The 22,838-nt window shown below is 37.3% G+C and overlaps 1 protein-coding gene across 3 annotated transcripts in view; it reads left to right on the top strand.

The window, feature by feature from the left end:
* FGD6 (FYVE, RhoGEF and PH domain containing 6) overlaps window positions 1-22,838 on the top strand; it is a 72,178-nt gene that overhangs the window by 30,204 nt on the left and 19,136 nt on the right. For all 3 annotated transcript variants that reach the window (XM_033514265.1, XM_015628451.3, XM_033514266.1), the window contains exons 4-12: window positions 1,912-1,979; window positions 2,072-2,102; window positions 10,508-10,659; window positions 11,400-11,556; window positions 12,183-12,270; window positions 17,833-17,883; window positions 20,859-20,917; window positions 21,061-21,132; window positions 21,629-21,697. In XM_033514265.1, the coding sequence (XP_033370156.1) occupies window positions 1,912-1,979; window positions 2,072-2,102; window positions 10,508-10,659; window positions 11,400-11,556; window positions 12,183-12,270; window positions 17,833-17,883; window positions 20,859-20,917; window positions 21,061-21,132; window positions 21,629-21,697 (747 nt within the window). The remainder of the gene's footprint in view (window positions 1-1,911; window positions 1,980-2,071; window positions 2,103-10,507; window positions 10,660-11,399; window positions 11,557-12,182; window positions 12,271-17,832; window positions 17,884-20,858; window positions 20,918-21,060; window positions 21,133-21,628; window positions 21,698-22,838) is intronic.

Genomic DNA, 22,838 nt, shown 5'->3' with positions numbered 1-22,838 from the left:
GTCTCTGCATCGGTCATCAGCTGGGCTTGTTTCATTTTTCCTTACCGCAAGCATGTGGCTGTTTTGATGCTTTATATCTGTTAGGGGACTTACAGGGCTTCCTTCCAGTGTTGTGCCGGAGAGCCTTATTTGTATCCCTTTGGTTCTCCCATTAGAGACTCTCAGAGCCAGAGTATCTTTGTCTGAGCAAATGCAAAGTGGCCCTTTCAGTGCCAGCTGGTATGTGAAAAGTCTTTCAAATGAGGTTGAAAACAGGCTGTGATACTTCGTTTTGTAATTGTTTAGCGGTAGCATCTTGTTCTCAAAATACTAATTTTCATCTCATTTGCAACTGACACATCCACAGTGATGGCAGATACCTTGCTCTGCATAATTGACTTACTTGTGAATTCAGTCTTGCAGGGAGCGTGTCAGCTGTGCTTTCTAAATAGGCAAGAGGCCTGAGAATAGGTGTTACAATCTTGTCTGAATGCAATTGACCCTCACTGGATAGATCTCAGTGTTCTTTAGCAATAGGTTTAATTTCATAAGTAAAATTCCAGATCTATGTGCAGATGTCTATCTATATAGTATATAAAATATATCATGTATTTAGCACATATGTGCTCTTATACAAAATTATTTAATTTAGAAATTAATTTTATTTCAGTAATTAGGTGTGGTGTCATTTGAATTCCAATGAAAAATTTTAATTTAGATTTATTTTTTATTTTGCATACAACAATATCGTTAAAACCAACCTATGAGTACTATCTGTTCCATGGTTTATTTTCCAGCACTTGGCACTAATTTATAGGTTTCGAGAAGAACTAAATCTTCAGAGAAATCTTGCAACGTTAGTGCTTATGCACCAAAGTTTTGTGGATAAAATGCCACCGGTATCTGATTTTTTAGATAAACTGTTCAGTGCTCATATTGTACCATATTCAATACAGCCTTCCCAGGAGTTCCATCTCACTTGAGTTGTATATCCTGTGGTTTTTTTAGGGCTCCTCATCATCTCTGTCTTTGTAGCCCATTAATGGAAGCCTGAATGTGCAGTAGATGTGACAGCTGGCAGCAGAGAAGCATATGGCAAATCATGAGAGCTGTTTTGGAGAAAGGTGTTCCATCTGATGGGAATTGTTACACTACACACGTTACACATGGAAGTTACACTGTGTAGCCTACACATTTGCATCCCAATGCCTGCCCCTTTTGCTCTGTTATACCTGTTCCCTCTGTCTGATGTTGGACAGTGCCATTGGTCTTTTGGAAGCCAAATATGCATGTGAAACCCAAAATCATCTCCACAGTGTTTCAGGCAGATGACAAGGCTCACATATCTGCATCTTTGAAGTACAGTTGCTATGTATTCCAGCAGCTCCGTTAGTAGATTGTCAGAAACTGGCTTTTCTCTTCAATGTGATTTTTTTCTTTTTTTTTTTTTTTTCTCCTGTCATCTTGTTTTTCAGTAAGGAAAATGTATGTCTTTTAAGATGTTTCTGAAACACATTTGAGTTCACTGAAAATATTACTGTTGCTGTATTAATCAGAAAAAAAGGGAATCAAATAAGATAGAAATACTACCTGTACTTTAGTACTTATGCTAAACCAGTAATTGTTGTTTGCTAGGACTTCATTCATTATGGCCTTCAGTGCTTTGTATAATAATTAAAAGAAAAGGCTGACAGTGTTGTAAAAACTGCCCCTAGCTAATATTGTTGTTTCCAGATACAAGCTAAATTGATTTTCTCACAGATCCTGAAAAATCGGAAGATGTCAAAGCCAAGAGATTTCAAAGCAGTATGAAGTGTTTTTCTCAGAAGTAACTATCAAATAATTACATTGAATTTAAGGAACTAACAGCTGGAAATTATCTTTATGACACTTTTAGTAGGTGTGTAGTGTAACATGTAATTTCATTTGCAGGGTAAGGAAGCTGGAAAGAAAACAAAGGTTTACCATATTGCTAAGGAGATCATGAGCTCAGAGAAAGTGTAAGTGTCAATGCTACACTTAATAAATACTCAATTTATTTTAATTGGGCAATTAAAATGTAACTGTTTGCTTTTTCTTGCTTTTCTGATAGGTTTGTGGATGTGCTAAAGCTCTTACACATTGTAAGTACTTAAAAAAAAAGCAGTTTCCTCTTCCTATTTGTTTAATCTATTAAAGTTTTATATTTAGGCTTTATGGTAGTGACTGTGCCTTTTTTCTGCTGCATCTACATATTCAAAATATAAAAATTAATCTAATTAAGCTGAACTTTAAAGTTTCACATTTTACATAATGGATGAATATTTTGCTGGTTTCTTCTGGATCTCCTTAATAATTTATGCAGTTTCCAGTTGAGTGTGGGTATTGAATACTGAAAATTGAAGATACATCAATTTGTGTTAATCAGGGTCATATTCATGAGCCAGCTTGTACTGGCTTATAAATATGTCCACAGCAACAAAAAGCTTTTGGTTAGAATAAGTCCTTAAATGGTGGGGGGAAAGCAGAAACAAATTATTTTTAAAATGTTACATTAAAATGCACATTCTTGAAGTAATCCAGCTAATAGCTCTAATGGTGCATCCATCACCAATGCAGTGTATTTTTTTGAGGCTGCAATTCCTTGACAGAGGTTTCCTTTCTGATAACACCTGTGATTGTAGTTCCTGCAATGTGTTGTACACAGCAAGGGTTAAGTATTTCATCCGTGTTTGTGCAGATCAGTCATCTGTAAAGCATGCTATGTTGAAGGTGATAATAGGAAATTAATTAAGAAATTTTCTTTCTATAGCTCTGTTTTGTGTGTTTTCTGTCAGGTTTGAAATGATATGTGTTTGTACCATTTTGTTACTCTATTAAGTGCAAACATAGTGGTTTTTTTCCTTGGGCAATAGAAGCGGTTATATTGCAAACAGATGCATTGGTCTATCTCAGTCTCTTGAGAAGTGAGTTCTGTGAAACTGAGAACAAAGGATCTTATAGATTGTTGTATACCAGAGATTTTTTTCAGGGAACAAAAAACTCACCACATCTTTTGCTGATTTCTCTTTTGCTTTCCTCCTAGTAAATGATTTTCTGGTTCTGTTCAAGCTTGGTTTTTAAGAGCTGGCTTAGTCAGTTGCAGCCAATATATAATTTATATTCAATATGGTTTCTAATACAGAACTCAAATACTGGTAAAAGACAGTTGTCCTAGGCAAGTTTTAAGCTATGTAATTTTAAATTATCATATTTTTCTGACATTTAACTTATTTTTTGGAGGTATCTTTGCTTTTCAGTGTACCAGCTTTTAGGTAATATGTGCAGTACTGGAAGAAAGGCTGTTGGTGAGGAGGATGCAGGCAAGCAGAAGAACAATGTGAGAAAGAGAAGAGTGGAGAGCTTAGGAAGTTTCCAGGATAAAGCTGTCCCCACAGTGTAAATGTGCAGTGTTGTAGGATGTGTTTTGCTTTTCCTTTAATGGATAACTTGCAGCTCTATCCATGACAGTTTGCTAGTTTTTAGCTACCAAATAAAAACTATTAGAAGTGTTTTTGTTGGCTAGCAATAACAGTCAACATGTATTCAGCCTGGTCTAACAGGGAGGATGTTAGACTAGGAGTTTAGGAAATACTTTGTCCTGAACTTGTCAGTTGGCCTGCAGCAGGAACCTTGGTGAGTGTCCTTTTAAGAGAGGGCACTGGTTTTGAGGCTTTGTGTGTGTGTGCATTCTTTGTTAAATAAAAACTGCCATAGCTGAGAAAGGTTGCAGATGCCTAGTTTATTTCCACAGAGTGGTATGCCTGAGTATTTGTGTGTTTTCCACACTCATTATTGAATCATTTGATTTAATCATATATTTCTTGTGGGTAATATTTTAATGCTGATAAAGCTATCCTTTTGATTTTGATGTGCACTGACCATTTTGGCTTACTAATTACCAGTCAAGCAACCTCTGACAAATTTTTGATTTAGAACTTAGATTCTCCTCAGACTGGGCTCTTTTAGCCATAGTAAATTTTTGGCTTATCAGGGGATGCTCCATTGCACCTTCTGATCCATCTATTAGTGGTTTTCCACTTAAAATTAATGACTAATTCCATTACCAATGATCTGAAATGAATATACTCTCCTCAGTATATTTTACTAATGTCAGCTAAATGTATCACATGGCGCCAAGGAAGTGGACTGTTGATGTAAGAAAGAACTTTTTAATTTGCTTCATCTTAGGGCCTTTGAAGTGGAATCTAAAGCAGTTGAGGAGGTAGGAATGTGACTGCAAACTGTTTATAAGTACCTCTGACATTTTTTAGCACTTTTTTTCTTTTATGTTGACAAAGTCAAGTTAGGTGGAGCAACTCTTCCAAGATACCAGTATACCAGCCTATGTGGACCCTGTCACACACTACATCTGACTGCTTCTGATGAAGACACACTGCAAAACTATAAACACTTGGTGATACTTCTATAAATACTAAACAAGTTGGTCATAACAGAGATAAGGGACTCACCTGGTTTTGCACACAGAGACTCAGAAGCAGCAAACGGGGTTGCTTGAAGATGTAATCAAACACTGGATGTAATCTTGAATTCTGTTTCAGTTACAGTATTTCTGTTACAGTGTTAGTATTTTTTTTAGGGCAAGATTTCAGTAAAATGCTTTTAGAAACTCCTGGAAACAAAGGAGTTTAAATCAAACTAGCTCTTCTGTATGCATATCTGTGAGATGCATTGCCTCCTGAGAGTAAACAAGGTTGAGAATATGGGAGAAGTGCTATTTTTTCCTAAGGACACTTGCAGGAAAAAGAAACTGTGAACTGGGTATAAAACACAAGTGACATAAGAAAAACAAGCTTATCACTTCTCTCTGAGTTGTCCTGTGCCTAAAAAACACCCAGTGTTCCTGGAAAAAGGAACAAGGCAGGATTGGTGCCCTTTGTACTTCTTTCTTGCGAGATTCTTTGGAGGTGGTTTGCTTTCCATGAGTGAGAGGACCTTCTCAGCAGCACCCTGGCACTGAGGGTAAGCTGCCTGGCTTATTTGTTGTCATTTTTTTGGTACAGTTTTGCTCTGAATTTTGTTCTTTTGCCAGAACCCTCTGCTCTTTTTGTTTTTCCACTCTTTTTGATTCTGTTTCCTCCCTGCTGCTGAGGTATAAGCAGCAAGGCTTCTGGTCCAGCAAAGAAACCTGTTTTTTTGAGATTACTCCTTTGCCTGTAAGGCTTAGTGTATAACTTTTTGCTGTGGCCTGTGAGCTTTTGCCTGAGCCTTTAAACCTGTGCTTCTGACTTAGACCCCTATTCTGTCCATGTTTGGACTCTGAGACCAAGTAAGTAGGAGCTTATCAGTAGACACCTCTTAGCATTTCTGCAGACACAAGATCAACCTCTTATTGCAGAGGGCAGATTGTTTTCTCTTGTGTGTCCTTCCAGAGACACAAGAGTGAGAAATTCTGGTTTAATGTTTCCATTTTTCAGAAGAAAATGGCAATGTTCTGTGTATAAAAACTATATATAGTTTATGTATATGTGTGTGTATATATATAAACTGATGTCTATTGTAGCAAGTATTATGAAAAATAATTCATAGTAGATTTGGAAAAAGAATGTAGCAAAAAATAGAATAGCTATAGCCTTTGGAGCAAAGTTCTGATCTCTGGTCCTGGCTTATGACGGACTTACTGTTTGATTGTGAAAAATTCTCTCAACATCCGACTCCTTTTTATCCATTTACATAATTTCAATATTTGACCAGTCTGAGGTGCATATGTTGATAAATATTTCTCTGAAGTCTCTGAAGTACTTTAGAACAGCTGAGACATTTGACAATGAGTTGTAACTGTAGTCCTTTTACTAAGAAGACTAATAAAATAGTTTTCATTAAGAAGAAAGTATTGTTCTACTATTTATCCTATTGTCTGAAATAGCATTCTGGGAATATGCCACAGTCAAATCATTGATTATTGAAAAAAAAAGTCAACTACATTAGTTTGTTAAAGACTTATAAATTATTTTATTACCTGAGAATAAAGGTGTGGAACAGCTTGGCAGCTTTCTAAAAGTAATGGCATATGTTTGAAAAATGTTATGATCCACACTTAGTCATAGTCATAGTCTTGGTTAACTATAGTTACTGTAGTTTGACTTAGCAGTTTATGGCTGATAGTCTGACTCTAGCTAGGAGTGTCTATTTATATTTTAAATAATCTATTTATGCAATCTTCTGTAGCTGTATTGCTAAGCTGTCATGTTTACAGTTTGTCACATCTAGCAGCCTGGCTGTTGTGAAACTTCCTCTTCTTCCCTCCTCCTTCCCCATAGGATGTCTGTGTGTTTGTGTATTCCTTGAAAAGTATCCAAGCGCAAACATACTTTTTTCCCTAAATTAAACTGATACTTGAGCTATCTGCAGGTGTATTTAGCTGGGGAATTTGTTCCTCAGTGCAAGGGATTATGACTTTTTTTTTTTTTTTTTTCTGATGGTATGTTTTGGGAGAACAGATCCAAGATGAATATTGGTTGAAGCTTTAGGAATAGAATACATGACTATTTTTAGATTTTGTATTACTTTCTCTTTCTGTTAAATTGCCAAGAAGTTTTAATTTCACCCATTTGAAATTATCTTAATTCAACTATTAGGTATCTGAAGGTACACTTGACCCAGTCAGCAGCTGAATGAGGTTTTAGTGTGCTCAGTACCTCTTTTGGTTTACAGCTAAAATTGTCCTTTACTCCTTAGACTGACACAGGCAGATCATTGTGGGCCGGGAATCCTCTGGTGGGAAGAACTGAGGGATCATGAGTCAGGGCCTTTGCAGAGGGGAAGTGCATGGGCTGATTGAAGATGATTCAGAACAGGGTCAGAATTATTTCAGATATCACAGCCTTTTGCTTGTTTAAGGAAGTTGCATTGAAGGAGTGGTGTGAGGAAACAAAAGCAGTGATGATGGTAACCTCCTCAAATATTGTTTAAATACTCCATGGCTATAAGGGGAGTGTATACCAACAAGATAAATAGAATTTCCTACACATTTTCAAGTTGGAAAATGTGTTACTGCCTGTTTTATCAGGCGGTAATTCAGCAACAGTATGTACTCAGAAGCCATTAATATGCCTAGACTGGATTTTCATATGGACGAGTACCCAGTGGGAAGCTGTCTCAGCCTAGCATAAACTAAAACTGTTTCTGGTCTGGAAAGAATGTTCCTTCCAGGGATGGTGATGTGTACTGTCCTCATGAAGTAGCTATGTGAAAACAATTACCTTTATCTAATCAGTAAAAAGTGATATCAGAAGATTATTATTGGGCCAGAATATAATGTAAAACTAGAAATTGTAAACAAGTATTTCAAAAAATGGACAATAGCCTCCCCACTTCTGAAAGGGAAAAAAAAAAATCTGGTTAAAAGCTGGGATGATTCAGCATAACTAGCATAATATTTTGGGTTTTGTCATGCAGCATATGAAACATCTCTAGAGTTGCAAATGTTTCTCAGTGAAATAAGCATAATAATTCCAAAGTGTGGCAAGTTGGTTTTTGGATATTTTTTTTTATTTTTTATTTTATGTTTTTTTCTGATGAGTAAGATTTCATTATTTCAAAGACCTATTTTTAATTAGAAAATCTGTCATTAAAATTCACTTGTAATGGATTGCTGCATTGCTTCAAACAGAATAATTTCTAGGACAACCTAGGTGATTGCCTTTGAACAGGCTGATGAAAGCAGTGCTCTTCAGCAGTTTTATATAGGACAATGTGCTAAATATGTTTGTAATATAAATCACATCATGCAGGCACGTATAGATATCAGAGCAATGTATGTATTATTTGCAAGAGCAATTCTGCTTTTATTTAACAGTGAACTGATTTAGGTTTAGAAGGAGCTAGGTCTTGGTACTTTAAATTACTTTTACTAGAGTTTCTAATTTCTAAGTCATTCATCTACTTGCATTAAAAGTTGTCATCTGAATACTTTCCACCCACTGCGGTGAAATTTCAGGGTTTAGTTTGTAAATTAGTGTATTTTATATCTGGTAATTAAAACAGATCTGATCTATGTTTTGTCCTTTTGGGTATGAAATTACTTTCTCGGAAGGCCGGTACCTTCAAGTGAAAACTCTGTTAATTCCAACCTTGTTACATTTGTTTTTCTTTTCCCACCCCTGATCCCCAGGCATGTGCTCTCAGCATTCAACTCTTGAGTTTATCTCAAGATGAACTTGGCCTGACAGTTACTTCACACCCACTACCAGGTTAAAAATAAATCTTAATATGATTACAGTGGCAAATGCATAGTCAGTAGTGAAGATAATTTTTAAAAAAAAAAAAAAAAAGAAAAAAAGAAGAGAGCATTGGAATTTAGCTCTTGTTGTTTCACAGGCTTTTGAAAGGTTCACATTATCTTTCTTCCCTGTATTTCCTCTCTGCAGCACTTCTTCAGCTTACTCAGTTGTAGAAGGGGACATAGGGGGTGATGAAGTAAAGTTTTGGTTGGCTGTTTTAATGACAGAGCCTTTCATGGTATAATTTATAAACCATGATGAAGCTGATGGACTTTGTGTCAAGCTAGTTGAAAAATCAAATCTGCATTTGGAAAACACCCTGCAGACTCTTTGAATGTTGTATCTAGAAGTTAAATAAATGCTCTTAACTACAGCTGAGTTTCCTGTGTTATCTAGTGGCGCTTAAACCTGTCTCCCTGCGCTCCTTTTGTTGTTTGGTCAGGGGCAAGCCTGGGTTGTTGATTATGGTACAGACAAAACTGCTTTGCTTTTCATCCTGCAAGTTGCCTTATGACATTCAAACGAAATTCTTGTCTCATCCTATGGCAAAATGCATACAGTATATTGAGTGTGCATACAATTGGGGGTGGGGGAAGAATATTATCATAATATGATGACGCATTGTTCATGAAGCTCTCCAGAATGCCTCATTTGAGCTTTTGCCATTGTAATTCCATGTATCATTTCAGTGTTAAGCAATGCCCCAGGGTCAGGAAAACCCATAAGATGCAGCTGGTAGTTAACCTATGTGTCACTAGTCTGCACAGAAGATGTAAACCAGAACATTTCCATATGAATAATGCCATCTGTTTTTTAACTCCTTTGCATTTAGTTCTCAACCTTCCCCCTATTACAGCCAGTGTCCTGTATCTCGTTTCAGTTTCTTGTCAGAGCTGCCCAGTCACAGCCTTTGTGACCCACAGGGTCACAAAGCAAGGAAGCGTGTCTGGAGCTCATGTTGCCCAGAGCTGACGTAATGAGGGGGGAGAGCAGGGGAAAGTTGAGGCTTCAGTTTGAGAGACCCTAAATAATGCCAGATGCTGGACTGATAGGATAGCCAGTAAGAACTGTAGTAGTAGACCTGGGAAGAGGGGAAAGGGGGAATTTTTACTTTTTCCTCAACCTGAGGACCCTACAGGTTTCCAAAGACAGGCGTGGACCCCATGCACATTTAAAAGATAACTTATTACTGTACTTAGAACATTTTATTGGTCACTTTTTTCAAGAAACCTATAGATTGTACATGTGATATTAGGTTTCATTAACCACAAACTCTAAAAGAGCTCTTCTGGATTAATTCTTTTTGCCCAAATTTAAGTGAGACGCAGTAATATGTAACACTACGTAATTTATGTTTTCTTTTTTGTCAGTTTAGACAGTGTTGTTTTACCAGTGAAATGCTAGATTGCTAAACTTTTTGAAATTTTTATTTGCTTGTGAATAAGGAAAATACCCTGTATAATGGATACTGAGTTTCAATCTTGGCCATGATGATTTGTGTGAGATCAAGATTTAAATTTTGAATAGTTTAATGAGGACCAATGAGCCTCCCTGTTGGGAGCTGCTTATAGCATAAAAATGCTATCAGATCCTTCAAGGGTAAGAAGGGTGCTCCTCCTCCCTTGTAAATGTTTCAAAGGTACTAGTCAGAGTTGACTTTGATCATTGCTAACATTTGAAATCTTGTGATTCCCATGTTGTTACAGTATCTTTTTTGTTAAATGTTAATTTTCCTGAATATAGAAGAGTTGCTACATATGGTAATTTTTTTTACCCTGCTTTTTGCCCTCCAAAATGGCATTTGTAGATGAGTTATGAACACCAGGATGATTTTTAAGTAAGATTGCGTTATCTGATATAAAAGTTTTGCTTTTTGACTTATATATTTACAAGAAGACACTTAAGGCTGCCAGTAACCTTAACCTTGCAGATACAAGCTTTGTTTAGCTCACCTTAGTTTCCTCATAAGTAATACTAACACATTTCTTAAGGGCATGTTGTAAAAATAATGAACAACTTCTATATTATGCATACAGGACCAAGAAAGTAAAGCTCCAGTGTCAAACCAAAAGGATTAAGGCAGTCCCGAGGGAGTAAATTGAAGCTGCAGAAAAACATAACCCAGATGGTACCTGCTTTGCCTTTGGTAATAGGGAGCAGTGCCTGGAATGTCTGCGATGAGAACTCTGTTGTGCTCTCTGTGTTGGTGCTTTGAAGGCTGTTCACTCATGGCAAGGGGGGTTTCTGTCCTCTTTGTACTCCGGCAGGATTTCCGGGATGCTGTGGCACATGCCTCTAGGCAACTTGGAAAGCCAGTGATTGAGGACAGAATCCTGAATCAGATCCTCTACTACCTACCTCAGCTCTACGAACTCAATCGGGACCTCCTGAGGGAGCTGGAAGAGCGATTATCTCACTGGTGATTTTAAATAAAGGGATTCCACTCCTTTGATGTCGAAATTTATCTGAGGGGCTTATCTGACTTCATGTGATCATGGTTTGACTCTTGTTTGCCTTTCATGTACCTTCCTAAACATCAGAATTTACTTTGAAAGGGTAGGAGATTATTTTTCATTTAGATGTGATTTTTGTGCCATTTAGATGCATTCCAAAAGGCATGAAAATACATTTTTATAGCAATCACAGTTTCTATTTGAAATTTCGTTTTTAATTGAAAGTTCTGGTCCCTGCATGAGCATAATAAGTGTACTGATTTCATTAGGGAAAAAGGAGGCTGTTCTGAAGACTGGCTTTTTAGAGGTAATTTAGATCTGCTGATCAGGCACAGCGTTGATTGACAGCCACAATCGCCTTGAAGACCATTCTCAGTTACCACTGGTGGGTGGAGCTATACAAAACCTACTGACAAGGTCATTGCAATGGGTACTTTTCTCACCTTGAACTAAGGTGTTCAAACAGTTCAAGATCATTTTTAAAAGGCTGTATATTAAGTAGTTCTCATCTAACACTACTGTATTGAAAAACCTAATAAGGTTTTTCAGAATAGCAGTTGAGATGGGTGCCTATCTGCAGTAAGCTTTTTGTTCAGAACATAAACTAGCACATCTTACTCTGAAAAAGAAAGATGCTTTGCTGTAAGGTTAAGAGATATGCTCTTTTTAGCTCTAATTGCATCTTTTTTGTTGTTCTTGTTTCTAGGCTTGAGCATCAAAGAATTGCTGATATATTTGTTAAAAAGGGTCCCTACCTGAAGATGTATTCAACTTACATCAAAGAATTTGATAAAAATGTTGCATTATTAGATGAACAGTGTAAGAAGAATGCAGGATTTGCATCAGTAGTCAAAGACTTCGAGGTATTGTACTATTTTTATAAGATGTATCCTGTTTTGTGACTTTTTAGCAGTTGTGATCCTCCACTGGGCTTTAGAAACTATCCTTAATTTGTTTGTATTTTGGTGATTTTTTTCTGCAGTCTCAGTTTAAGACAGGACAAAGACAAGAGGCCTTTTGGGTGTTTCCGATTCAGATTGTTTTGAATGCAAATGATAATTAACATTTTTGAAGCATGGATTTTTAATTCTGTGTTGTCTTTAGATTAATTAAAACTTGGACAGTGAGCACCCCTGTCTTCTCTGCCTTTTTGCCTAATGGGCACTGACAGCGGGTCACAAAGGAGCATGTTGCCCTTCCTATCCTGTTTCCTTTATTTCTGGGAAGCTTCACCTCTCTTCCTCCTAGGTCAAAGCACCTGTTTTGAATCTACAGGATATAAGTGCTTACTCATGTCTTTTACGCATGGGTAGTTTTGCATGCAGTCTTCCACATGGAAATGCTTGCTCTTTAGTGAGGTGCTTAACACTGTGGCAGTAGCACTTTTCAAAGATAAAAAGCTTATCCGGTATAATCAGTAATTGTTTGTATGCATGTTTTCTTTTCTAACTGCTGTGGAATTGTTACTTATTTTGAGTGTTTCTTTCAGATGAGCCCCCGCTGTGCTAGTCTGGCCCTCAAGCACTATCTGCTCAAGCCAGTTCAGAGGATTCCCCAATACAGGCTCCTGTTGACAGGTACAGTCAAGCTTTTTGCAGGCTTAAGAAGCCAGTCTTGACATGCCCCAGGACACCTGTTTTCAGACAGTTATATCCATCTATAAAGTGTGTTTATCTGACTTCAGTATGTGAGGCTCTTTTAAAACATGTCACAATATGTGAAGCTCTTTTTAAAACATGGTATGGGTTTAGAGGCTTTTTCTTGCTAATAGTGATTGTGGTAATATACACAAGCAATGTTTCCAATACTGTGGTGTGTTCTGATGGTAGATTCAACAGTACATAGAAAACATGAAAGCTGTGATGGTTTTTGCTTGAATCTGTGGTAATAGGAGCCTGTAATTTCCTCCAAGGGTTGGAATGCTCCTATTCTGCATTGGGTTTTGCCTTTTTGTTTGTTTTCTGGGGGGGGATGGAGGTTTAACAAATGAAAAAGGCAGTATGGAAAATTGGAGCAAGGAGAAGAAAGGTATCTATGCAACTGTGAACTGCTAAGTAGCATCTCCATTTCTCCCCCACCCAGGTGTTTTGTCTGTAAAATCCATTCTCTTTTAAAGGCAGAACACATGTTTTTAGTGCACACCAGTAAGTGCTTAAGACTTGCTACCAGAGCCAGCTTAGGAGCTGATTTGGAGCTAGAAAATCTGGGCTCTGTACCCTGCTCTGTCACTGGCATGTTTGGCTGGCCTTGAGTAAGTCATCTCCATAATGCAGTGAGGGTTTTTGTCTGTAAAGGGAGGGCAGTGACAGAGGCCTCCTTTGTGAAGTATTTTGGGATGTGTTTGTTGTAAGAGGGGGATGGCTCCTGTAAGGATTTGGAAATACTTAAGGCATTGTTTTTGAGAGCCATTGCTTCTTGATGAGCAATTTAAAAATAGCTTCTGTTTATGTAGTAACTGCAAAATAAAATGCTCTGTGACCTTTTTTTTTGGCTCTGTAGCAGCTCATTGGCATTTCCCCAGCATGTACTTAGACTAGTGATGCTGTGGTAGATTCAGACTTAAGTGTTATAGCGCAGTTACCAAAAGTTATTAACATTAACTTTTTCATTTTAATCATCTCATTAAACTCAAGGTGTTGAAAAAAGGTGGAGAACTCCTATTAAATGGAATATTCTGTAGGGGAAAGTCTTAATGATACTTAACTGATTAAATCAACCCATAAAACAGCATTTGGGGACTTGCTTTATTTTAAAAGGATACTCAGAGCATGGTATAGTTTGTTATACACTTCAAAAATCAGTGGAGCCTTGGGTAAGTTCAAAGGTTTTAATTGGAACAGAATTTAGTTGAATAGAGGATCAGGATGAAGCAAATGCCGTTGTCAGTATACACAGCAGAGCTAGAGATGTCAGGGATGGTTGGCACTGAAACAAAACTCAGATATTGAAGGGGGGAGTTCCTCATGATGATTAATTGTTACGGTGTCTGGGACAGACTATTTTAGACCTGAGAAAAGCCTCATCCTGTGCTGATGGGGGTTATTGTAGGTGTCCCCAGTCTGCAGACCTTACCATGACCGTACCTTACCAGACCTTGCCTGCCCAGCTTTAAATACACCTGCAAATGCTGCTGAAAAGAATGAGATTGCCATGCCAGTAGCAAATATAGAAACGTAATTTTCTCTTGTTCTGTGTGAACAATAAAAGAGATCAGGCCAAGAATTTAATTACAGTGGAGCTGGAGAGTGATGTTTTGGATCTGTTTCATTTTCAGTCTGTTCAGTCTTTCACGCATGTATGTTGCCCTTTAGTTCTGACTCTTCCATGTCTCTGTGGCTGACCCATCTGCTTAGTTACCTTCCAACAGGTCTGTGTAATAATGAGCAATGCCTCTATAAACTTGTGCTATATGAAAATCTGGAGGACATGCAAAACATTTGTATCTTTTATTGCAGTGAGATGTAGCAATGGAGCAGCTGCCTAGGCCAGAGACGGTGCTGGGGGGTGGGTCTGTGGGGAGGAGGACGAGAGCAGCAGAATGAAAATATTCCAGGAAATGAAGCTGTCAGGCCTGAGTCAGCAGGGATTTCTTCCTATTTAGATGTTCTGTGTCAGTGGGGCAGCTTTGTACTGGTAACCTGCTGCTACTCGGTCACATCACAAGGTTGTTGCAGTGCTTTGAAGTGGAGTTACTTTTGTGCTAACAAAAGCAGGAGCAGGTGGACTCATAAATCAGGCAAGGAGATGTACAGCTCAGCACTGTTTCTGTTTAATTATACAGCTTCTCCAGTCTAGTAAGTGGACTTCCATTTTCTCACATACTGGCCCTGAGTGCTGTAACAGTAAATACTAGATAGCTCATGGGGGAGGTTAATCAGAGGCCTCTGATTTCTGAGAGAAATGAAGGAGAGGGGATTCTCTTCTCCCCAAAACCTCTAATTTGAGTAGATGACTTGAGACTGTGCAATATGAACAGGCTCTTGGTTCTCACTGGCTAAGCTTCACTCCTCTTTTTCACAGCATAAGGTTGGCAGAGAGTGTCTTTTATTATCCTTAACTGGGTTATAGTGAGGGGAGGCTGAGTGGGATGAAAAATTAGCCTTTTTGCACTCTGCAGCTTTGCAGGTTGGAAATAGAGTTGTCAGACTCGAGCCAATTACATGTTGTGGAACAATTTATGTGAGTTTAATTACATTAGACAACCCAAGACAAAAAGTAGTTAATGACGCAGAAGATAATTTTAAGCTGAAGTGATAGCCACTGCCCCCAGCAAGTGGGAAGAGGGAATTGGGGGCTGCTGTCAGGTAGAAGTAAGCATACAGAAATTTTCATCATAAAAACAGTACTAGTGTGCTTTTATGTTTATTTTTGTTGTGCATTGGGTTATCCAGCAGAATTAAAAATTTCTGAAGATATGATTAAAGTCTTTGTAGTCTGAACAATGAAAGCTTATTTCAGAGGGGAATTTATTTTTTTTATTTGGCAAAGACATTAGATGTCATTTCACCTTAATATCTGACCTCTGTATTTATTTCGTCTAGGAGTAGTTTTGCAAAAATTTTACTGCAACATTTTTCATGTCTGTGCAATCAGCTTGTCTGTATAGCTTATGCCAGTACCTCCAGAAAGCTGTTGTGAGCACAGAATTTCCAGTGTGTATTCACAGAAGAGACTAAAAATATCTGTTCTGATGCTTCTCTGAAGCTGAGTTTTAGCTGTGAACTGAGGTCCACTTACCAGATGAAGAGAACACTAAGATGAAAATTACCTATTTATCACTTTCAGGAGTTTACAGTTTAATTGGCTGCTGCAGTTTTGTAAGACAAAGGCTGCCTTCTGTTTTAAATACATAATTTTAAATGTATGCAATTAGGTTAAAATCTTGATTTTCCCTCTTCTCTTCACTGATTATATAATTTAAAATGCTAGAAAATACCCATTCAAAAATGGGTTTGAGTTGTGGTGTTTTGAGAAACATGTTATAAAGCATGAATATGCCAAGAAATAATTAGTTCCCATCTTGGGTCTCTGGTTTCATGTTCCCACTGCAATTACTTTGGATGTTAAACTGGATGTCTTCATGTACCAGAGGCAATGTCTTAGAGTGCCAGCTGTACATTTGCAGATGAGGAAATTATACCCACCTTACCTCTTGTTCCCAGCCTGTAGAGGTCAGTGAGTGGTTTGGGGGCTTTATTTTTGCATGAGCTGCAGGGACTCCTTTTTTTATACTGGGAGATTCCCATTGGAGTCCTTTGTGCTGGCCCCAGTGAAAATCAGGTTGCAATTGTAAAGTTTTAATTTGTCAGTTTAATGAAGGAGTGCAAAGAGTGCTCTGCCTCAGCAACATGGTATAGCTCCAACATAAGACACCACCCATCCACAGGCAGGGCAGGAGAGGGCAACTGGTGGCATATCTGTGACAGGTTCCTCCAGCTTAAACCAAATTAAAAAACCCAGTGTGAACTATTCTCAGTTCCTTTCAAAATACCTCCTGGGTTTGTTTTTTTTTTCCCCTTATACGAGCCTCTTACCAGAATAACAACCCAAGGTGAAGCAAGGTTAACTTTGTTTTTTTTTTTAATTGAATATATGGCCACCTAAATATTGCATTAGAATGGCTGGTAGCTACTACAGCTCAAGATTTTGAGGGACGTGAAGGATGCAATATTGATATAGTAAAGCAGGAGAAGTTTTGGTGCCAAGTCAGACTTCTCTTAAAAGATCAGATTAACCAAATCCTGCTAATGATCAGGCAGATCTCTGAGGAGAGCAGAAAGCTGTGAGTGTTCCCATGGCCCAGCCAATCATACTTCCCAGAGCTCCCTCCCTGCCTCCCAGCTGGTTCCTCTTCCTGCACCCCAACCTGCTCTTCATGCTTCTCCCTTGGATCCTCCCTTAGGTCTTTGCCAAACAATAAAAAGTCAGTGCCAAATGTTTCTCTTCCTGCAGTTCTGTTTTTCTCAAAGCTTTCATTAGCTGTGACAAATTCTCTTACTCTTCGGAGCAATTCTACTGCAGGAACATGTTTCATAATTCCCTTTTAATTTTGTGCACAAGGAAAAGATTACAATATACTGAATGGTCTCTGAGGGGCATGCATGAAGCAAGACATCTTATGAAGGCAGGAACAATTGGCTCCTGATCATTTTTGAATGAAAGAATGAATTTGGGTAGGGCAAGCATATGGGAGTTGAATTATTTCACTCCTACACGAAGCTTGTACAACTGAGAAGCTAAAATTGAATGCTTTGCTACATTACATGTAGTTAGTTTTTATTAGATCTGCTTGAATATTAATACTTAATTTAAAAGGTAATTATAAATCGGTATTTGTTGCTTTTATCAGTCTAATGCATATCTTTTGGAACATTTCTGTTTTGGTTTCTTTTCATTTTAAGGAGTTCAAAGCTTATAGAGGGTAGATGGTTGATGTTTTACTAAGGATATATATTAATTTTTGACAGGGTATTACACTTTTTGATGAACTATACACTCAACCAGGGAATGGAAACTCGAGGGGGATGTTTTCTTGTATAGTCATACATTTGGAGATAATTTTAGCAAAGTAAAATAGATTTTAAAACTACTAAGACTTTAATGGATCAAGGGTGCCATCCCGTGGTTGAACTATATTTGTCATTGAAAACAGAAAAATGCCTATTTGAACATTGAGGGAAGTATATTGTTTTTATTACTGAAAAATATTAATAATAATCAGATCTTCTTTAATGGAATACATTTTTTATTAACTTCTATAGACTATTTTAGGTGTTCGGACAAATACCTATAAACCTCAAAAGTTTTTGCATCAGCTTAAACGTAAATGATTGCAAATATGTACTAATTTTTCACTTGCTTGTTTTTTTCTGGAATAATGTATACAATATATCACTTTTCACTGGAGAAGACCACTGTTTCAGTAACCTATCTCTTTGCTGATACACTTTCATTATGGAAATGCTAGTTTTCACTTTGTTATTACCTTGACACATTTAAAAGATGAAGTAGTACATCTTTGTTGATTAAGTAGTGGATCTGAACAGTAGATTTCCAGGAAAATGAGGGGGTTTGCTACTTTCTGGTGTTGTTTATTCATTTAACAAAACTATCTCTATATTATTTTTTTCTTTATACAGATTATTTAAAGAATCTTTTAGAAGAATCTGCAGACTATAGGGATACTCAAGGTAAATGTCTCTTTAAAGAAATAACAGCTTATGTACCAATGTTTCCAGATTTTAAATGCAAAATGCTAAGCCAGTATTAGAAATGTTTTCTATTTAATTTTAAGTTGCTCAGCAGAGATACTAAAATATTGCACTCTTGTGTTTTGAAAAAGTTTGGAGCTGGCCGTGATATCAGCTCATGCTTGAGTTGAAACCAAGAGATAACAGTGAAGCTCCACAGGCAGTTTAAATAGATATTTTAGGCTATTGAAAGAGACAGTCCCTTGCAACTGTAGACCTTTAATAGGCAGCCTGCTCTCTCCAGCTATGAGCCTTTCTGGCCTCCTCCTCTCTCTTTGTGCCAGGACAAGCATCCATGTGGCAGAAGTGAGCAAGATCAAGGAGCTGCCATGGGTGATATTTAACCTGAGGAGTTCTCCAGTTTGACTTGTCAGAAGCTGCACAAACACAAGTTACTTACACAGGTTTGCCTGCATGTGGGGAGAAAGGAGATCAGAGGAAATGAGAAGTAGTTGGTGATGAAGAGGACAGGACCACACACTTCACAGTAGTGCAGGATTAAGGTGGTTTAACTCAAGCATATCAATGCAATGCACATTCAGGCTGTTTCCTTCTTTAGAATGTGCCTCAGTAGTACAAAAAATGCTCCCAGTCCATGTTTCCTTTTCGTTTGCATAAGGTTCTGTCACATTTGTGCAGGTCCATTACCTTTAGAGAGTAGTTGTAGTTGATTTAACTTCAATAAATGAATACCTTCAATTTACTGAGCCAAGTTTGCTTTGTGTGCTGGTACAATACTGTGAAATATATGAGTAAACACATTTCTTAGGACATTTAGACCTATTAAAGTATGTTGAAGATACAAGCCAAAAATATTTTAACTGATGGCTCTCAAAGAGATAGAAAAATTCATCTTGCACTTCTTATGGCTGTGAACAAAATAACACTTGCACTGCATATTAAATAGCTGGCTACTTGAAAAGAGAGCAACCTAAATATATACTTCACTTTTTTTGTGGTTCCTCCAGCTTCTTTGTTTTTTGTAGTTATCTATTTCACAGTGTTTTTTTCTCCCTTCTTATATCAGATAGAAGCTGAAGCTAAGTTAAAACAACAATTAAGTGTTAATTTGACATTTGACATATTTGGTAGTCCATCTTACAACTTGGGTAAGAAAAGAAAGTCTAATTTTTAGTCACCAAGATCTTTCCTGAAATAATTAAGCTTAACTTACTTCTGAATTTGCTTAGTTGTTGAATTCCACTGCAGGGCCTGGGAGTGAAGGGGAGGAGTGGAGAGGAAGACTAGGTTTGGTTGTGATTAGTACTCTTGGAAAAAAAAACCCCAAATAGCACAATTCTTTGTGCTGACCTTCATTTGAATACATTACTTCAGCTAAGTGGTATAAGTGGAATGCTCTTCCCTGCCAAGAAGCACTTTGTTTCTGGACTTTGACCCTATAGATTATTTTATGTTGTTGTTTAGTTTCATTTAGTCTTGGCTGTATAAATAGTCCTGAGATCCTGGAACTTTCCCTTCAGTAGTAGCCAGCAAATTTTATAATTTTCTCTAAAATTCTTCAATCTTTCTTGAAGTCAATGAATAAAATTTTAGGATTTTAATATATATAGTAACTGAGAAATGAAGGAAAGTATAACATAGAGAATCAGGTGCTCATTCCTATCTTTGTGAATTTAGCTACATTTCCCTTCATCTTCTTTCACATGGGTGGGAGCTGGGAAGGGTTTTGCCTGAAGCAGCTCCAAGCTACATTTCAGCAGGCTTGCTTGATACCCTGGCATCTATATCTAAACTTAAATTTTGCTTGAATGCTTGATATGTGCTATGTATTTTAGCTGTTTGGCTCTGTGCTTGCATTGTCTTGGTTTGTAACAATTTTTTACAAAAATTCTCCTTTGATTGGCTTAGGAGGAGCTTTATATTCATGTCTGTTTAGTTCCTCATATGGCTTCATGACATTCTGAACCTTTCCATTCAGAAAGCTCTGTCTTTTAACATATTCCCTTTCCCAATATGAGTCAACAAGAAGGGAAGTATATGCATTCTACAGTACTAATATTCTAATGATTATCTAGGAAAAAACCCCAAGGACTTGGTTTTACCTGGTTTGGTAGGCTTCTCTGTGGACTTTTAACCAAATTTATTCCCTTCTTTGAAGTGCTTGACTGTAATTCAGTCACTCAGAAGGTGTTAAATGCTTCATCAGAACAGTTGTTCTAGTTTTCTGTTAAGTGTCTTTTTTCTTCTTAAGTAAATTGCAGGTTTTTGGATAAGATCCTTTATGGGATGCATCCTCAGACTGAACGCTCACTGTGTTCACATAATCATTTTATATAACTGCTTTTTACACTTACTCCTTAGGATATTTTACAGCTGAGTTGCTGGTTATTAAAAATCAGTACTTAGCAAATTGCTCTTTTTTTTCAGAGATTTCTTTTTCTTTTGGTATTACAAATACAAAATATAGAAATTTGAACATTACTTTTATTTTGAGGGCCAGAAAAACTCAAGGCAGAAGACAGAAATTTTGAAGATTTATATGTTTCCTAGGTAGTCTTCCATGAATGGCAATGATGGCATTTAGGTAAACTTGCAAAAACAGTCTCTACAGAGTCTCTGTTAAAATGTTGTTAACTTTTCTGCTGTAAGTATAGTAAGTAATTTGTTGTGTGAGAAACTGGAATTTAATTTTGCCTGTGGACTGTCTTGAGTAGCTCTAAGAAATAATTGACACTGTTGGTTGAAGTAATGACTTGCTAGGGCACACTTACTAAACCATGATCCACAGACTCTGGGATTTTTGGGAAGTGGTCCTGAATGCAGTGACTGTACAATAAGATCCTTCAATCTTGATGTGGAAATGCAGTATGGTATCTGTGCTTTACATTATACCGATGGTAACTGGTCTGCATAACCAAAACCTTTCCTCATTTCCTCATTCCTTCATCTTTCAGATGCTTTAGCTGTTGTCATAGAAGTTGCAAACCATGCCAATGACATCATGAAGCAGGGAGTAAGTATTTTGCATTATGAAGTTGGTTGATTAAAGCTTTTTCTCTTTCTTTCTCTCTTTTTCTCTTTTTTTTTTTTGTTCCTTAAAAAAAAATCATGAATGCAAGGGCAAGTACTTATCTTCTGTTTTTTTCCCCCTCATAGGATAACTTTCAGAAACTCATGCAGATCCAATACAGTTTAAATGGACACCATGAGATCGTACAGCCAGGAAGGGTAAGTGCCCCACAAGCCAGTCAGCAGATTGCAGTGAAAGTGAAGATGGTATGCAGGCAAAGACTGATGCTGGAATATACCAAGAAGAAAATTGGTCCATTGCTTCATTATTAGATTCTAACAATTAAATAAATACTGCCACTCCATATGTGTGGTGGTTTTTATTTGTTTATCTGACAGAAACTTAGAATTTTTAGAATATGATGCTTGCCAGATTTTGCAGGCACGTTTTTGTCCTCAAGCTTAACCCTGTATTTCTCATGGTTTCATGTGCAGCATGGAAAACTAATGCAGTCATCTACAGCCATTTTTACAGAAACCTAAGGATAAACCACTTTTCTCAGAAAGGGATCCCTGAATCCTAAAACTTGTACAGCACTTGTAGTGTAGTAATAATAGTAGTAGTAATAATAATAATAGTTATAAAAAAAAAGGTAATTTGCATGGCTTGTGCCCTAAAAAGCTAAGTTTTGCATTTCTTGTTTTAATTTACTAGGTCTTTCTGAAAGAGGGGACACTAATGAAGCTATCACGGAAGGTCATGCAGCCAAGAATGTTTTTTCTGGTAAGATGCTATGCATGTTGCTATGTGCTTTATCCTAGTGTAATTTTTAGTGGTTAAAATATTACACTGCAAATATAACTAGTAACTGCAGGTAGTAGAAAAAATTACTAATTGTTGCTGTTCTATTCAGTCAGTTCTAATGTAGAGCTATTATCTCTGGCATATGCACTAATTTTAATGGAAAACCATTTGTCACTAAAGTGTACTATTTTGAACAATGCTTATTTAAAATCCAAGAGCTTTCATGAGAAAACATTATCTGTGGTACTGTGGAAGGTAGCACAGTTATTCCATCCCTCTTAGCTGTACCAGATCTTAAATTCCTGGTGCTGCTACTGCACCCTTCCCTCCCTCCTTTCCTTCCTCCTGTCTCCCTCCTCCTCCCTCCTTCCCATTGCAGGAGCCCATGTGCATCCTGAGCAGAGCACTGGGTGGAAGTTAAGTACTGGGTTCTCTTCCTGTCTCTGCTACAGCTTTGTTTTGAAACTTCTGTGCATCTCTGAAGTTTCTATTTCCACTTAAACCTTTTGTTTATCTCTTCTATTTAGACAGTAAAGCAGCTGTTATCCTGTAATTTATGGCATTATTGGTCCACAGTCTTGGCTGAATTCTGTCTTGCAGTTACCCTAATATGAAGAAACACTTCTCTAGGCAGTCCTGGAGTGTGTATTATACCAGTTCTGGAAATACTCTCAAAAACGTGGTGCTATCTCAAGCTTCACAAACCAGATACTGCTAATTTCAGCATCTCTATCTTGGATTTTCTCTGTTTTGTTTTATGGGGCAGGGGGTTTGTTTGGTTTGGGGTTTTTCTTAGATATAAATGGTACAGGCTAGTATTCTAAGCTAGTATTAGACAGTGATTTTTCCATTTATCATGTTGTGAAGATTTAGTTAATCATTTGAAACATTTGGTTATTTTGCAAAGAATCACATAGCAAAAACTTATGAGGCACTTCAGGTTTTGGTATTCATTTATGTGAAGTAGTAAATGAAGTTTGGATCCATGTGTTCAACAGCATAGAAAATTTTAAAAAATCTTGGTTAGTGTTCATTAAGTGCACTGAACAAATCTAAGTCTGGTAGAATGGGAGATAAACTGTAGCTGCACTTTAAACTGGTAAAATTCACAAGGTATGGT

This window comes from Parus major, chromosome 1A (genome assembly GCF_001522545.3).
Source record: "Parus major isolate Abel chromosome 1A, Parus_major1.1, whole genome shotgun sequence".
Classification (NCBI taxonomy): Eukaryota; Metazoa; Chordata; class Aves; order Passeriformes; family Paridae; genus Parus; species Parus major.
The sequence above is the reverse complement of the archived record's forward strand: the minus strand, read 5'-3'. Positions and strand labels throughout refer to the sequence as shown.